Here is an 18,907-nt window from a genome sequence, read left to right on the forward strand (position 1 = left end):
CTGCAATGGAAACGTAAACTTCCTCCATCGAAACTAGATCTCTATACCAGAATTAAGGACGTGCAAGTTATGGAATATCTGACAGCGCGCCTAAATAACACAGTAGAAGCTCACAAAGCGGTGTGGAGACCGTGGGATAGCTTTGAGGTATGCTCGAATGGAGAGGTAAGGGAAGAACAGATAGAAGGGGAGCGTGTAGGGTGAGGGTCCTGGAGAACAGGATACAAGGCAAGGGGATATGGGAGGAACACTGATAAAGGCCGAAAGTGGTAAACATCGGAGACGAAGCCCTTGTACACAAGTTCTTTTCTTTTCTTTCCTTTTCTTTACTTGTTAATCTATAACTATAGAGTTTTTAAGGATGTTAAATTAATCGTTGAGGTATCGAAATATAACGGTATTGGTTGAATGTAGATCTTAAAAAAGATAAGCTATACAGATTCGGAAAACTACAAGCAATAAAGAGCAGCAATCACGATACATTAAGAAACTAGCAAGACGCACAAGAAAAAATTTGCTCTATGAAAAAGGTTTTTTAGGCTTACTATTGAAAATGTAACTATATACGTGTTGTGATGACTGATAACATACCTCATATCTTGGATGCCTCACATACCGTTGTAAGTTTTGTAACTCATATATGCAAAATACACAATAAAAATTGTCAATTTAAAAAAAAAAGGAGCTTTATTCAATGACCAAGTCCCCTGCATCAAAAGGGCTTCATGACTCCTCCCACCCCTTAAGGATGGCATCTGTGGTGAGAATCTTCCAGTATATTGGAAGAAAGGGTGTGCCTGACTCTAGGGCTGGATTCCTGTGTGAACAGACTAGAGATAATCTGGTCTTGGGTGTCAGGTGTATTGTTGTTCTTGTTCTACACAGCCGGAAAGTTTTGTATTGGATACTGTGCCTCTCCTTTCTTCATTTTTCTATACAAAAATGTTATTGGTTATTCAGATGTCTGTGTATCATAAAAATAGGTGCATTTTCTGATTTAACTGAGTCTATTTTGAAAAAGAGTAGTAACAAGAAATAGGGAATTAAAACATAGTTGTCTATGTAATTTAATTACATCGGCTCAACTGGGATGTTGTTTATTGAGCAAACAATAGCTTCTTACAGGTGACGTTTTAGACCTAGGGTACTAAATTAAAATATTCTATATGTATTGGATTATATACAGCAGGGCTAGCAGCTCACAAGAGTTCATACCAACTTACAATATTCTTAGATCTTTCAACCCAAGTGGCAAATTAGAGAGCTCACAGAGTTCTAACACAAGATTAAGTGCACAGGCACAGTATGCCTTGTAGGTCTAAATGTTATGCTAGAGCTTATAAAACATTTCCCTGAATACAAGTGCCCATCTACCGAGAATTAACTTGACCCAATGCTTTCTTAATGGTAAAGTTGAGGGCTGCATTGGAATAAAAAGGAAACACTTTAGGTAACTTTAATATTGCTGCAATGGAACACATGGCAAATACTTTTCTTGAATGTAATGAGCCATTCAAGTTAATGCACTATTTCATCCTTGAGAACAGTAATTACCGGTACTCCCTTTTGAAACCTGTTTGTATAGGATCCTACAGTATGTCAGATGGCATTGTTGAAAATTTTTATATATATATATAATTCTTACAATGCTTCTTTTAAATACTTAAGAAAGAAAACGCTATTACTAGAACATGTACTAGAATCCCGGTAAAAATGGTGATCTGCCTTTAGAACAGAAGAAGGTAGTATCATCCATAATTCACAATGTCTTTAGAGAAAGTTATTGGCTGCAGTAATTTAGCTCATTTATTCCCAGCACATATAACAATCTAAATGCATTAAGAGAACAGTTATGCTTTAGTAAGTCAAAGCAAAGAACGGCTAATTGTTCTGGAACTATAATTCCCAGCTTTGGCCCACAACTAACTTATGAAGAAAAGAAAATGAATAGGGCTGACTTTTCAAAGGGTCTTTCCATTGTAATGCAATTCTACTGCTGATGACATTTAAACCACTGTTAATGAACCAGACACACTAGACAGCACTGGGGATATTTTTAATTCTCCGGACAGTTCACTTGCAATATGCAGAAGTTAGAAGTCATGATAATTAATTCAGATCCATTTCTATGTTAATGACTTGTGAAACAAAAAGTGAACCTAAAGCAATATTCTGAGAACTGTACAGCAGGATAATAAACATGATAAATCTTATGCACATAAAGCAAAGTTGGAATAGCAATATTCCAGCAAACGAGCCACAAGTCTAGTAGAATGGGATGAATACTTTCTGCAACCTGGCAATAATGAATGGGTCTAATAGGTGGTGATACTCACATTTCTTCTATAAAATTATGCAAATGCACCATAAACAGAATATGAAAAGAGAATGGTTCATCTGGTTTCTTTAAAACACGCATTTATTTTCTACATTTAAATAGAAAGCTTTTGAAAAAGGCAAATAGCGCAAAACCAATATATGACTATATAGGCTTCACTGCAGATGAGTAACTAGGTTTAAGGGCTTTTTAAAAAAGATTTGTATAAGTATATCCATTTTATTCTTACAAAAGTAAATTTCATTTCTAAAGAATATATTTTTCTACACATATACTATATTACTTTGTACAGCCAATGTTTTTCTTATGTGTAGATTTAGGTTGATCTGAAGTTCTTTCTTGCAAAATTCTGCTGTGGGTTGTCAAAATGAAAAGGAAAAAGTGAAAGCAAACCGTAATAAAGCTCCCATAACTTGGAGTTCTGATGAGTGTTGCTGTTTGTTTACAGTGTGAATAGGGTTGCTGTTCATGTTAAGAAAAATGCTAAATTCATCCTGAATATAATAGATTCAGTTCTGAAAAGCTAGAACCAACATCTGCAATCTTCAAGTGCTCTGTATTTGGCAGAAAAAAAATGCACCAAATGCCACACAGTGCACATAATTGTTTAAGCATAGCTTATAATTGGGAAATGTATTGTCACCAAATTAATAAAACCCGCAGCTGTGGGTGGTATGTGGTAATTAAAATAATAAAAAAGAAAAAATAATTTAAAAAAACCCCAGAAACACATAGGGGAAGGGGGGGGGGAAAGCTGATTGGTTGCAGTGCAAATCTGCTCCAGATTTTGTCTGCTCCAGTTTTTATAAATTCCATCCATACTGTTAAACACAAACACATGTAAATGCAGAATTAATCATGGTATTCAGTGAAGTCATCCATGTCAATCACGACATCCATTGAGGTAATCTACATCAACAACAATGACCAAACATTCAAGATCCTGTCCCCTACTATCACTGAAAATCATTATAGTAGGATGCGTGTCCAAGGAGGGCACCACACAAATCTAAAGCAGAAATAGCCTGTGGTTGATTTACTAAATGCAGATAGGCTGTTCTCTTTACAAGGGAATTGGCACTTTCCAGGGAATGTTTCCCTTAGCTTGGTGAATGTGATGAACTTTAACTCTGCAAAGAATATCCAATCATGTGCAAGGAAAATAAAAAAAATTGTTTTGTTTGCACATGACAGGATTATGAGAGGTTCACCTTATTCGCTTAGTTAAGGGAAACTTTGCTTACAAGGGGAAAATTCCCTTGCAGAGTAAACAGCCTATTTCTCATAAGTAAATTAACCCCTATGTAGTAAAACAGAGGTGACTGATTATTGACCTACTTGGACATATACAAGTGATGCTTTAATCATTTGTCCTGCCACTTCACTTTTTCTCAAAGGACTTGGTGGTTGTTCTCCAACCATTCTACAACATCTTGATATGATTAAAAGAAGCTTTGGACATTCCCACAATCTATCTATGGTTAACTACTCGCCATTTTCTGATTGGATTACATACTTTTTTTTTACCTTTATGAGAAATATAATTCCACTGGGCCCTGTGATGTATGATTCCCTCATGCAGGATTTTTGAATGATTTTATATGTATGTCTTACTTTTTGCTAAATATAGGAGATACATGGAGCACAGTGTGTGGTTTGACCTGCAAATCTTATGATTTTGTATTTCTTTTTTATATTCTGTTCATATACCTAATATCAATACCTGTTAGGAAGATATTATTAAAAAAAATAATTATTCAGTACAACTAAAGGAACTGTTTCAGAAGAAATAAACTGCAATCATGAAAAATTGTCTAGCCATTTGGATAACATTGGAGGTTTGTAGCCAGTTGTCATTCACTAGAATTCACTAACAAAAACAAAGGTAAGCTTAACTTACTGGTTTACTGTGATCCAATTCTACTAGGAAATGTTCAGGATTACTATTTACAGTTTGAAGCTCAAATGTTTCGTGCGTAGGATTACATAATGGAACAATAAGACGAGTCCACCTGTTCAGAAATCAAACAGGAGTTACATGTGGCCATTATAAATGGCCTTATCTTGTGAAATTGAGATAATCTATAGACTAACTGGTTTAACGGCATTGTCAGAAAGCAGGAGGACGTACACATTACTTCCAGAGTGAAAAGGTTAATGTAACATGCAATCTTTTACCATAGAATCCTACAGTACTGTTTTTTGCTGATACTCCAAGTATCCCAAAGGTGTAATAAGGTTTGGTACTTTGCACTTCTGTGCTTTCCCATGGAGATCAGAATACGTTTTCGACATTAGAGGCAATAGTGCCATTCATATCTAGACAATTCGTTTTTTTTTTTTTAAAAAGCACAAAGCATCTTTTCTTCCTTGTCTCAGTAGTCAGAGTTTTAACATAACAATTTTTCCGACAAGCAGCTTTCAAAGATGCTTAAGGTTAGGTAAATAACAAAGGCACATGCAGAGGGCAGAGAAGAAAACTGACTGTGTTTTAAATTTTGTCTACGATAAACAGCTTTTAATGCCATTCTGTTTTAAATATACTGTCGTTTTTTTTTGGTAAGAGGAAGATGTGGACTTAGGCTAAAAACAATAACACAACAAAGGCTGGCAAGACAGAAATGTACCACCTACAACTAAGCACATCAACAAAGAAGTTAAAATGCTGAAGGCTAAAAACTTTTCTTCACCAGGGTCAAATTTATTGAACAGTATTAAACTGAATGTGCAAAAACAATACTAACTTTCCAAGTTCACAAACTGCTTCAGGAACTTTAATTGGTGTTGGCTTCTCAGATGACATTTGTAATTCATACCAAAATTCTCCAAATATATCACACTGGAAAATCACGCTAGAGAAAAAAAACATACAGTGGATAAGTAATTCAGAAATGTATCCAACATCGTTGATCTAAAGGCGCTGCCAGGGGGTGGCTGTCAGTGCCATACATACAATATGTTCAGAAAAAAAAACATACAGTGGATAAGTAATTCAGAAATGTTTCCAACATCGTTGATCTAAAGGCGCTGCCAGGGGGTGGCTGTCAGTTCTCGAGCTATAGGGCTATAGGTACATTTTACTATCCCAATAGTTTTCCTTTAATGGATACTTTAGCACATGATTTAGAACATACAAATGATGAATATCTTCCTATGAATTCCAATATGTTTAAAGCAGGAAGATTGAGAAACCTTATCCCACTACACAAAAAGCATCTGTGATAACTTACCTGTGTATGAAAAATCAGTTTCCAATGCACAGCAATACAAGTAGATTGTATATGTGTAATATATGCATGGATGCCTATAATAATGTAAGTACTTTTTCTACTATCTTCGCAGCCCACTTTTACACCTCTGGCCTAGAAAATTACATATTTCAGAATTGGCCTACAATCAAATTTCACTAAGGGGGTTCAAGCAGATGGATTGGCTAAACCATAGTTAACATGCTATTCTATTATTGTAAATGCCATTTAAGTACTTGTAGTTCCAACTAAAATGTTAAAAAAAAACAGTAGGGGAATGTTGCTATCCTAATAACTAAAAGAGACATCTGCAAATATAACTAGAAAGAACAAGAGATAAGTGTAAAGTGTTAAATGCATGTTGTTCTTTCCACATTATGGATCTCTGTACTCAGTGCTTCCAGTCCATGTGCTCTCTACTATTTTATAGATTAATTAGTCATTGTGAATGGATAACTAACTCCATTAATAAAGTAGTAGGGACACAAATAATAAACACTGAACCAAATAGTACTGCTTTGCTGTCACAGTTTTTAAAGATCTATCACTCAGAAAGGATAGCATAGAGGAAAGTATAATTAACACTTTACACCTACCTCTCACTGTCCTATCTACTTTTCTGGAAATTGTCTTTCATTTGCCTTTTGCCCTCCAGAAAAGCTTAATTGCTTTTATTTGCACATGAGGTTTTGTTTGTCTTTCACGGGACCAACACTACTAGGATTTGATTTGATAGACATCTGGCTTTCCTTATTCTAGCTATGTAACTATAGTTTAGTGAAAGCATGTTCTGAGTTATTAGTGTAATTTTTCCGTTATAGTAATTTTATATGTGACTTTTTTCTTTACATTTTTAAATGCTTGCCTAGCTGTAATTTTGTATTAAATGTAGAGATTGGTAATGTAACCACTATGATCATTCTCCTTAACTCAGATGCATAAGCCTCCTTGACTATACATACAGTAGTAATGTATCTATATTACTTTATCTGAACATGAAACAAATCACCTTAATAATGCTACACTTGGCAACATGGCTTTTGCATATGACAATTAATACTAGTCAGCTGCCACTGTGTAAAAATTGCATTCTTGCCAAATTCACAAAGTACATGTAATTGTGACTATTTAAATGCTTTTATTTGCTAAATTACGTATTTAGAATACACTGGCATATGGTGACATGTAGAAATAATGTATATAATCTGGGAAAGCCAGTAAAATTCATATTAAATCAATTAGGTTTGCATGGATATCTACCTTTAAAGTAATATTAAACTCTTTAAATTTTTCAATAATGTATCCAGATCAAACAAATTAATATTGCCCAGCAAAGTATTTCTTTACATTTTTGCCCAAACACTTAGTCATTATTTTTCAGAACAGTTCCAACTCTCTCAGCTCAGCTTCCCTGAACTCCCTGTCCAGTACAAGATCACAAGGACCAATGCAGTCATGCAGCTTTCAATCTACTAGGCTGGAGAACAGAGGAAGGAGGAGCAGGGAAGCAGAGAGCATGGGGCTGGCTTGCCATTCTTTGTCTGTGTGAGTGTGGAGATATACACAGAAGAAGTCACCCTAAAACATGATATCAGGACTAGTGATGGGCCGAACACACCTGAGTTTGGTTTGAGTTTGAACTTTAGAACATGTAAAAAGTTTGAACTCAAACTTTGAACTCAATGAAAGTCTATGGTACTGGAACTCAGAAAATCAAATGTCCCCATTTTGAAGGCTTATATGCAAGTTAATGGCCCTAAAAAGGGTATGGGGATTCAGGTACTGGCCTGGTGGACATGTATCAATGCAAAAAAGCACTTTAAAAAAATACAGTTTTTAACGGAGCAGTGCTTAAAGTGAAACAATAAAAATGAAAAATTATTTTAAATATCGTGCTTGGGGGGTCCCCTAAACTGCCTGTATAGTGGCACATATGTACAATGTATAGAACCTGCTGCAGCAAAAAGTGAAATTTATAAAGAAAAATATGACCTTTAAAAAGAAAAAAAGTGTGTGGTTCCCCCTATGAAACAATGCCAGACCTGGTAGTCTGGCATTGTTTGCCAATGTTAGGAGGGGCCCCATTTAAATAAAATGAAAAAATGCATGGGGTTCCCCCCAAAAGCCATACCGTCTGGTAGGAATTTTCAGAGGGAACCCATTTAAAAAAAAAAAGTGTGCGGGGTTCCCCCTCAAAGTCATACCAGGCCCTTAAGGTCTGGTAGGAATTTTAAGATGGAACTCCACCCCCCAAAATGTGGGGAAAAAACCTGGGGTCCTCCGTAAAATTCCAAACAAGACCCTTGATCTGAGCACAGGCCTGGCAGGGCAGGAAAGGGGGGGGGAGGATGAGCGAGTGCCACATTTTTAGGCCCCTGTGATATCAGGCCACATGCCCTCAGCACTGGGAGGGTGATTTTCCATGGTCGTTCCTGGAAAAGCACCTTGTCCCCAGGCCGATTGGGACAAGGACCTCTTCCCCACAAGCCCTGGGGCGTTGGTTTTAGGGGTGCGGGCAGGAGGGCTTTTTCACATCAGTACGCCCCCACTTGTGAATGAGTAAGGGTTACTTATACCCCTACACCTTCACTAAAAGGTTAGATCAAATTTTAAAAAATACACCAGACTTTTGAAAAAATCAAATTCAACCAAATAGTCCTTAATCATTCCATCTAACAGTTTACAAACTACCGATGTAAGACTAACTGATCTATAGTTCCCAGGTTGGCATCTTGCCCCCTTTTTGAATATTGGAACTACCGTAGCCCTCCGCCAGTCACTTGGGACTCTACCAGTCATTAAAGAGTCCCTAAAATGAGGAATAATGGTCTTGTTATAACCTCGCTTAGTTCCTTAAGTATCTTGGGTGTAGGTTATCTGGTCCCAATGCTTTATTTGCATTAAGTAGCTTAAAGTGACATTAAACCCTCAGATTTTTTAACATAACACAATACTGTAATGTGTGCCTTACTGTAATCCATGGTTGTTTCCCTTCTCTGTGCTGCTCTTCCTTTTAAATCTGTATCTGTTCTCATGCTGGGGAGAACTTCTGTTTTGCAGCAGGCTGCCTTGTCTCTGGAATGGCTACATGGTGTCTGTGCGTACGTTTGCAACCTGAGCCAGCACTACAGGAAGAGGCACTCAGCTGTAAAGGGAAGTTCTCCCCCAGCATGAGAAGACATGAGGATTTAAAAGGAAGAGCAGCAAAGAGAAGGGAATCAACCATGGATTACAGTAAGGCACACATTACAGTATTGTTTTATGTTAAAAAATCTGAGGGTTTAATGTCACTTTAAGTCTTTCTTGTATCCCGGTTTCTGTCAACCACTGCGGTATATTTTTTTATGAACTATGTTCATAGTTCTCACAGTGCACTGTGCTGTGATTGGGTAAAGTCTTGCACCTGACCTGAGGTCAGGTGCATTGCTTTACCCTATCAGGGTAACAGGCATCTCACATCATTTGCAATATCGAATGTGCACATGCTTTTGGTCCACATGTGTGTGTGTACTTTTGTTGCTTGTTTTGACCATTTGAAAAAAAAACCCATAAAATATACATGTTCTTTGTCCATACAGGTTAACTTTAAAGTCTTCCTCCCCAGGAACACATACATATGTTTTCTTTACTCCTCTGTCATTACAGGAGTGGAGAAAACACTTTGTACATCTGAGTAATGTGGACAGTACTGGTACTTTGTAACTGGCCCACCACCAATACATGGAGATAGAGAGGGAGGTCTTAACCCTGTGCAAGCTCTGACTAGACTGAATAAGAGGGTTATTCACAAAGCTAGCCGAAGGATCAGCCGTAGCTTCGGTCACCTTCAGCTAGCTTCGGCCACCTAAGCCCTTCGGTTCAGTCGAACCTAAGGGCTGCTGTACGGGCTATTTACTATAGCCCATACAGCTCCCAAAGGCGGCCGAGCGGCTTGTGCGAGCCGAATGCATTTGCTTCGGCTGAACTGAAGCTGGTCGAACACCCGGCCTTTGGCCGGCCGAAAGCCTCGCAACTGACAGCTGGGTGGGGCCAGCCGTGATCTCATGGCTGGCTGCGCTCAGTTGCAATGACAGATCAGCGTCCCCAGGTTACTATGGGGCGCTGAACTGTCATTAAACAATGGCAACTGGGCAGAGCCAGCCCTGGCGTCACGGCCGGCTCCGCCCAGTTGTTATTTATTGGCCGGGACCTGCTAGAAGACTTTAGTAGGTCCCAGCCAATAGGAAACAGCTGGGAGGAGCTAGTTGTCACTGCTAGCTGCACTCAATTGTCTTTAGTTTTTTTATTATTTTGTAAAAAAAATGTAAACAGATCTTTATTTCTTTTTTTTTATTTATCATTTATTTTTAATTTTTAAACATTTTTTTCACTGATTTTCTATTCTACTCGGTACCGCGGAGGTACCGAGTAGAATAGCTGAGCCGAATGTCGCTATTTTCGCGGCATTCGGCTATTCACTCACTGCCGTTCAGCCCCTATGAGAATAGGGGCGAACGGCAGCGAGTAGCTTGCCGGAGCTTGATCCAGATGTTGGATCAGCTGAGATGAAGTCCTTCTGCACTTCAGCTCAGCCGAACATGTAGAGTATGCTCGGCTGACCGGAGCTAGCCAATGTACGGCTGAAATCAGCTGTACAAGCCTGAAGTGAATAGCCTAACAGCGCTCGGCTCACTTCACTTTGGGTGGGTTATTCACTTGGCTGCCTTCGGCAGCTACATGAATAACCCTGTTAGTGTTACACTGGGCTCCGTTTCTTGCACTTGTAAATATTTTTATTTTTCCTTCACTTCCCCTGTTGCTACAACCAGGCAACCAATAGTAAGGTAAAATTATGCAAGGGGGGACAAAAGCAAAGCTTTTGCTGTGCCTTGCATGGAGAAAAACACAGATTTGCTTTAAACTACAGGACATACAACACCAACTATAGCACTGTACCTTGGCCCGATTCGCTTGTGTGAAGTGAGAAGAAGTATACAGGTTAATGTGAAAACAACAGAGTTTCTTCTTCACACATCGGTTAATTTCTCCATACTTTACATACTAATAAATAAATCCCAAGACAAGTTCATGTCACCTTACATTACACTTTAGTAAATCAGGTCCTATGCATGCAGTCTTAAATGAGAAGACAGCTATGATGATACAAAGAATTCTGCTACATGCATTTAGCTAAATTACACCTTTATTCCTTTGCTTATGCTTTGTTTCTGAAATGTTCAGCAGAACTGTGTGAGGGTTTACTATTTCCAATAATGGAGTGGATTTCACATCTATTTTATAATCTCTATAATGCTGGTATCTATTCCATTTTCGCTGTATGACTTACCTGCCATTGGAAATTCCTGTTCTGGTTGGAGAATATTTGGCTACATAAGGAAATGTTTCTCTGGGTTGTAGAGTAAATTTGTCATCACCAGTAACTCCATCACCAGCCACCAAAACATGAAAATGCAGGACATCCTTTGTCGGGTTAGTAATAGGAATGTTTATTCCAACTGTTTTCTGTGGGAAAAAAAATGAAGAATGTCAGAACTAAAAATAGTCATCTGTACTTGAAGCAGGATATGTGGAATTTAAATTAACATCTTTAGAACATAGTTTTTCTTAAAATGACAGATCTTATAATGTTTGTAACAGTTAACGCATCTTCATATTTATGTTCTCCGGTCATGTCCAAGGACATCACTGAAGGTATGTCATTTTATGACTGGCAAAGCTGAAATCAGCTGTACAAGCCTGAAGTGAAAAGCCGAACAGCGTTCGGCTCACTTCACTTCTGGTGGGTTATTCACATTCCTGTAGAATGTTTCGGCCATTTTATACAGTGCAGGCTGAAACATAATTTCTGTATATGGATTGTGATAACTGACAGCTCAGTCTGCAAACAGCTGCTCTTCCTCTGAGTAGCAGCTGGAACTACATTAAGATACACTGAGCCTGATTTACAAAAGTAGGACCAAAGGAAAAACAGAGCTTCTATCTACAATTAATATATTTGCAAGCCTGTTGTGATAAATTGAAACTATTAAGCAAATTGGTTTCTATGGGCAAAAGCTTCGGTTTTCTTTGCCCCAGTTTTTATAAGTCAGACTCAAAGAAGTTTACTGGAACATGAATGGGGACAAATGTGAATTTCAAGTAGAAGGAACGTTGAAATACTAACACATCATATAAAATGTTGTCTCCCCATTACTATGTATTGATATATTGAAAGCATATGCATACATTTTCTACTAAATTGTGAAGTAAATACATTTTTAGGCAGGTTTTTGATGCAGTCACATGACTGCAAAGCACCACAGAGCATTTCTATCTGTGTGGCTTGGAGGCATGAACTCTCCTATGGCTGACAACGCCTTAGCACTATAGATGCTGGCGGGATGACGTCATGCTTTATGGGATTTATCAGCCTTGTCCACAGACAAACACGTGCCCCAAAGCTATGCAATCATGTGACCGCATAGAAAAACTTAAAAAAACAGGTATTTACTTTACAAATTAGTAGACAATGTATGAATTTAATACATTTGGGAGGCAGTATTTTAAAAATGTGTTGGTGTTTTGCCTTTCCTTCTACTTTATTAATGGCAGTGAAATGTAACATACAGTATATATAACACAATTAAACAAAGTTATTCACATGACAGCCATATTTGATTAATGTTTGAGGGGATTTAGGAATCAGGAGTTTCAGCACAGATGTTCTAATAGTTTCTGTACTGAGAAGGTAGATGTGGATTGGAAGGGCTTAATTAAGTGTTAAGGCTTAGATATAGGGTTAGGTTAGGGTCAAGGGGTTAAGATTAAGGAGTTAAATTTAAAGTAGAGCTGCACCCAAAACTTTTTTCTTTAGTTTTGATAGAGATGGAGAGGGTTGGAATCTCTGTTAATAATTTTTTGTTGAGTCCCTGCTGGGAGTATTTGCCTCACATCCTGTCCTAGTGATGGTGTTTACTGGTACATAAAAACCCTTCAAAGTGAAAATATACAGAAATACAATATTTTAAAATAATGTAGGTAAGGTTTAGAACCTGCTTGTCAAGTAGCCCCCTTTACCCCAGTTTAAAAATACTATATTTAAGAGAAATATATTACAGAATCTCATTCTCATGGCAGCTTTTGCAGGTGAAGGGCAAGGGCTATTACTCTTCCCTCTAAGAAGCATCTAAAAAAATTTCTCTTTAACCTAGCATTCTATTAGAAGATTATGTGACACATTTCTGGGGATGTTTTTTTTCTTGTCACTATAAACCAGTGTTTTAGAAAACACAGGCTAGAAACTGATGCTTATTTTTACAGTTATCACATTACATTATGAACAAAGAAACATATACAAATATAGCTGCAATCAGCAATAAAGGTGGCCTGGTTATAGCTCATGAGCCTTGTTATAGCTCATGAGAAGATATTGTAGTTAGAGAGATAAATAGCAAGTTATGTATTTACAACAGACCTGTACAACTGCATACGTTTTCATGAATTGTGGGAACAAAAAATTGTAATGTTGAATTGTATTTGTAATATTTTTCCAAATTTAAAATTGGCAGCTGACCTTTCACATCTATATTAAAATTGCACGTATGCTGCTGAGTAACTATGTGTATCAAGTTTTAAGATAGTTCAGTAGTGATATAAATACACATTTGTGCAATTTGCGGCAATGTTAAATGTGATTGGCTTGTTTTGGCCATATTGACGTTGATATTCACTTCCTCTGACCACCCTTTATTAGGGGAGGTGGCCATGGAGATGTGTGCCAAATTTTGCATTATCATGACATACGGTTTAAAAGATAACAATATTTGTAGAATATTGTGTAATCCAATATGGCTGCCAAACTATGTGGTAGATTGACTTGTAAAACACAAGCCTGAGTCAGTATCTCTCTACAGACCTCTACAACTGGACATGATTTCATGAATTATAATTTTTTTCAAATTCAAAATGGCTGTTGACCTTGGTGACATTTGGAACCCATATTGTATTTGCAGTTATGATTTTGAGTTATCATATTTTTAACATGTTTAACATACTTCAATAGTGATATAAATGCACATTTATGCAATTTGCTGCAATGTTAAAAGTGATTGGCTTGCGGTGGCCCTTTTGATGTTGGCATTGACTTGCTTTGATACTCCGTGGTAGAGGAGGTGGTCATGGACATATGTGCCAAATTTTGCATTGTTCCGACAAACAGTTTCAAAGAAAAAGATGATTATAAAATATTGTGCAATCCATTATGACTGCCAAATCATGTGGTCAAATGACTCGTAATGAACATATAGGACTGTAGAACACAGCATATCCTCAAATAGCAATTTATATATCTGTAGCTTTAGCAGTTATGAAAAAACAGATGCTTGAATATTGTCCAAAATATGTTTGCTAAAACCAAGATGTCTGCCAAATCATGCAACCTATGACCTTTATGTTCCCAAAGATTAAAAACAGCACAGTTCTCTACCATTGTGCCAAATGTCATGAGTTTTTAAAATAACAGTGTGGTTATAATTAGTATTTGAAAAAAGGAGCATCAAAATAATAGGAATATTTGTAGAATTTTACACAATTCAATATGGCCGCAGAGCTATGTGGTCAATTGTAATGATTAGTTCTGAGTGCAGATCACAGCATAACTTTAAACAGCAATCTGTACATCTGTAGCTTTAATAGCTTCTGAGAAGCGGATGTTTGAATATGGAGCTGAATATTGTCACCTAAAACAAGATGGCTGCCAGGAAATGTGACCTATGACCTTTATGATGCAAAAGATTAGGCATAGCATAGAACTCTACCATTGGGCCAAGTTGCATGGGTTTTTAAATAACAGTGCACTTATTACAGGCTTTTGAAGAAAAGACCATAATAGTGATAACACTATCTAAATACAATTGCCTTGCAGTAGCCATATTAACTTTGGGATTGGACCTGTTTTTACAACTGTGGTAGAATAGGTTGGCCTGGACATATGTGCAAAGTTTTGAATTATTCTGATAAAGGGTTTCAGAGATGAAGATGTTTGCAGAATATTGTGCAATCCAATATGGCTGCCAAACCATGTAGCCAATAGACTTATAATGAACGCATGTGACTCTAGTGTACAGCATAACTTCACAAAGCAACTTGTACATCTGTAGCTTTAGTAGTTCTGGAGAAGCAGGTTTGTGAATATTTCACAAAAATCGTCGCAAAAACCAAGATGACTGCCACATCATGTGACCTATGATCTTTATATTGCAATAAGTTCTGCAGAGCAGTGTGCAAAGTTTCATGAGTTTTTATTACAGCCATTTGAAAAAAGCCGTAGAATAATGAAAATAATAATTAAAATAGTAATAGAAATGATAATAATAATAATAACCTTAGCAAAAGCAATAGGTCCTGCAACTTTGTTGATGGCCACCTAAAAATTCTAGCATGTTAAACTCATTAGTAAAATGCCTTACCATGCAGTACGATAGCAGAATTATCTTATCAAAAAACATTTAACTTCAAAGAGCTGTGCCCAGCTGGAACCTAGCTTGAGTGGCAGACGTTTCATGCTTATTGGCTCCAGTGGTATACATGGGTGAAGCTGAACATTATTTTACACTATTACTTAAAGAAAAAATACATTTTTAATATCAGAATTTATATCTAGTAAAATATAGGAATAAGCCTAAGTTAACATGAGTGGTGGATTTCAAGTCCCTTCCAGCCCACGCTGCCATCACTCTCCCACTGGACAGCCTGCTGAAGAAAGTCTTTGTTTGGCTCAGTACACTTTTCAGACTCAACAGTTAGCAGGACTTCTTTTTGAACATTTATTTGAATTTAGCCTTCTTTATGAATTTATTAGATTAAATATATTGGACAATGGCTAAATTAAATCTGTCACTTGTATGTAAGGTAGCATACCTAAGTATGTTAGGTAGCATGTAAGGTAGCATGTCATAAAGAAAGAGTATTATAATATGCTCCAAGCTTGCCCCATTATGGACTACAATCTCACGCTTAGTTTACTCATTTGTATTGAGATTGTAGTCCATCACGGGAGCGAGCTTGGAGCGGTGACTACTTCACAACACACACAGGGACATTGGAGATAAAGTAGCCACCCTCCAGAAGGAATGACAGTGTCTGCACCAATTCAGAGATGATTTGAGGATGTACAGAAAGTATACTTACTGATGCACAAATAAGCTACATTTTATTAATAGTTAGGGTATTTATGCATGTTTAAGGTTTAATTACAGAGTTTAGTGTCACTTTGAGCCAATAGCAATGGAAATTATTGGATTTTTTTTTAATTAAGCAAAATCTATAAATCAAATGATTAAACTAATACAAATAAAACAATCTATGCAGACAGGTCTCAAAGTCACAATGAGCTGTAATCATAAAAACACAGAACCTTACATTGTGAACTTTGTATGTTGGCAAGTGACAAATGGTTATATATGAAAACTAGTCATGTAAGGCAAGCTGAAATGTTGATGGATTTGTGTTGTCTGTATCAGCAGTGAGCCTGTTAACTGTCAAGTTCGAAAAACCAGATCATTAGTTCTAGATTGGCATGCCAGCTTTATGCTTGTGCACTGACTCATTCGGGACTGGTTATGAAATGACAATCCTGTCACAGAGTGTTCATGAATAGAAAGAAAACTCTAAGCAAGTGAGAGCCTCTGCATAGCTCAACATGATTTATAAATGCAGCAATCATCAGAATTCTGGAACCAGGGGGCAAGGTATTGAGTTGTTGATGTACAGTTGTTCATTCCTATGATTTGAAATCCTCACTACATTTAATTATTTGGTGACACACACATATTCTTTAGCTATACTCAATACATCTATGGACTAGCTAAACAATACAAAAAGCCATGAAAAAAAGGATATGAATATGCCTTTATCTGTGTTTAGACTGTCAAACTTAAATGCAGTCTCCCTGGGTTTCTGCACTTTCACCTTTCTCTTTGAACTGCTTTAGTTTAAAAGGCGTATAATGTGTTATTGTGTTTTAGCATGGTATGACTTCTGAGATCATATACAGTATGTGACTTCATTATACAAATCAAAAAAAGCACTTTTATATCTAAATCGTCTGCTTAACCGAATCCTACTGTCATTTCAGAAAAACAACAATCCTTGCTTATGGCCAAACGCCCAGTGGCTGGTGAGCATTAACAGGCACAGTGCTGATGCACTGATACCGGCATATTGCACTGTTTACTTTTTTCTCTTTTTCATTAGAACTTAATTGAAATATGACAACTGACATTAATGGCACACTATTGTAAAATGCAGTGTAGCACGCTGTGCTGGTAAAAAGTACCGTATGCTCGCATACTGCATACCACGGTTTAGTTTTTGGTGGGGGAGGTGTATTTTGGGTAGTTGATTTATTGCATTTAGGGGTCTATCAGGGCTATTTATAAATGTTTTCACCATAGATTCACACATTTTCCAATTGGATTTAACTGAAAAATGGTGACTCCTGGGTGAAAGTTATGTGAATATTAGGTAAAAACATTGATGTGATCCTGTTTGTGTACTGTTGCTTGAAATTATTTTTTTTGCTTTCGTTTTTTTCTTATAATGAGGCTAATGAGGGGCCATTTTTGGCACAGGAACATGTCTAAGGTAGCTGAAATGAGCTTTTGTAACCCTCAGGAGTCCCTTACAGTCTATTGAACTCTTAAAGACCACCTTAATTTTAACCAAATTTTAGGGAAATGAAAACTCTCAATTTCGTTGAGTGTTCATTTGCAACACCAATAGGACAAATCTTTTACTACAAATACTGGGATTGCTTGAGGCCAGGTTCACACTTGTGCCATCCATGACCGCGTGGCAATCGTGCACAAAACTGCACAGATTGCTGTGTAGTCACAGAGTTGCACACCACTGCTAATCACGCTGGTGGTGCCATTCTTTATTAAGGGCACCCCAGTCCTGCCGAGTGAATCGCGCTGTTTCCCGCTGCAATTCTTCCCTTGCAGTCGCACACAATTGCAGAGGCAGAATCACCCTTAATTGACATAAAATCTTTCCTTCATATGCCCAAAGAGTCATTCTAAAAATGGTTGGCTACAGCACTGAAAATGGTCCAGTCCTAGTAAGATATGTCGAGCTAGTGGTGCTAAGTAGACATGCCTCACCATTTATCATCTTTCTCTGCTGCTTCAAGATGTCCTGTGCCAATAGCTGCAAAGGATGCCGACACTGATGCTGAAGCTGATGCTGGAATATGTGAACTAGAACCTACAATGAAAGGGCCACTTGGATGTGTTTGCTCCTAGGCCCAAAGTTTCCAGTCCTACCTTGCCTTGTGACAACTTGTTATACCCTCACACAAAAAGAGTATCATCTGGACAGGATGTGTGGACAAATCTCTAAAACAGGGACACAGCAATAAAACATAGAAGACTCTCTTCTGCACAATGCACATAAATGGCAGGCATACTGTAGTGTCTACTGTTGGGTAGGGCTTCCAAAAGAAGTACAATCTCACTTAATAAGAAAGTCCCCCAAGGCCCAGTTATTCCCCCCTCTGGGTGCTACCATCTTGCTTCTTATACAGCATACAGAAGGTAAAGTCAAGATGTCAATCACCACTCTCTAACCTTTTTGGACAGTCAAGCGTCCTTGCTTTCTGCATATATCAGGGCTCATATTTAAAGATGGAAATCATGATGTAGCTGACTTTTTACAGTCACTATTTGCATAGCGATACCAGTGATACCAGTGATGTTTAGTCTGCCTAGGCTGCCTATTATAAAGAATTGCATAGTTGAGATTATGAAGATACCAATATGTCAACATACTTAAGCAATGGAAACTGCAGCTGACAACAGAAAGAGGTCAAGAGTATTTTAAAATGGAAGATACTTTAGACAGCAAAAGTGAAAAAATATTGCTGTTTGTCAGCACATAGGACTGTAATCCACATTAGCAGACATCCTAGGGTGACAACGCTGCTCCTGCATAGACAAAGTGTTGTCACCCTGGTATTACAAATTAAAACACGTGAAGGAGTGTAAGCTACCACTCAGCGATTTTTGTTTTTTGGATTTAAAGGGGTTCTAAACCCTCCATTTTTCTTGCCTATATCTACTGCTAGCAAGCAGTAGATATAGGCAAGAAGTTTAAAAAAAAACAAAAAAAAAACGCTTGAACTGGTGTTAAACTTACCTCGTTATCGCTGCTCGCTCCCGCGCCGAGAATCAGGAACTGCTCGTACGGCCGCAAAGGATCTTGGGGCGGGCGCATGCGCAGTTCCGATTCTCAGCCGGGAGACGAGCAGAGACGCAAGGTAAGTCTATGGACGCGTGCACCCGCC

At 37.7% G+C, this 18,907-nt stretch overlaps 1 protein-coding gene across 1 annotated transcript in view; it reads right to left on the bottom strand.

Annotated features, from left to right (window-relative positions):
- LOC108795815 (cilia- and flagella-associated protein 47-like) overlaps nucleotides 1–18,907 on the bottom strand; it is a 111,760-nt gene that overhangs the window by 41,338 nt on the left and 51,515 nt on the right. Inside the window, exons 10-12 of the mRNA XM_018567121.1 lie at nucleotides 10,913–11,088; nucleotides 5,083–5,190; nucleotides 4,239–4,350 (exon numbers count right to left, since the gene is read on the bottom strand). Of these exons, the coding sequence (XP_018422623.1) occupies nucleotides 4,239–4,350; nucleotides 5,083–5,190; nucleotides 10,913–11,088 (396 nt within the window). The remainder of the gene's footprint in view (nucleotides 1–4,238; nucleotides 4,351–5,082; nucleotides 5,191–10,912; nucleotides 11,089–18,907) is intronic.

Source organism: Nanorana parkeri, unplaced genomic scaffold (assembly GCF_000935625.1).
Source record: "Nanorana parkeri isolate BGI_ZX_2015 unplaced genomic scaffold, ASM93562v1 scaffold1010, whole genome shotgun sequence".
NCBI lineage: Eukaryota > Metazoa > Chordata > Amphibia > Anura > Dicroglossidae > Nanorana > Nanorana parkeri.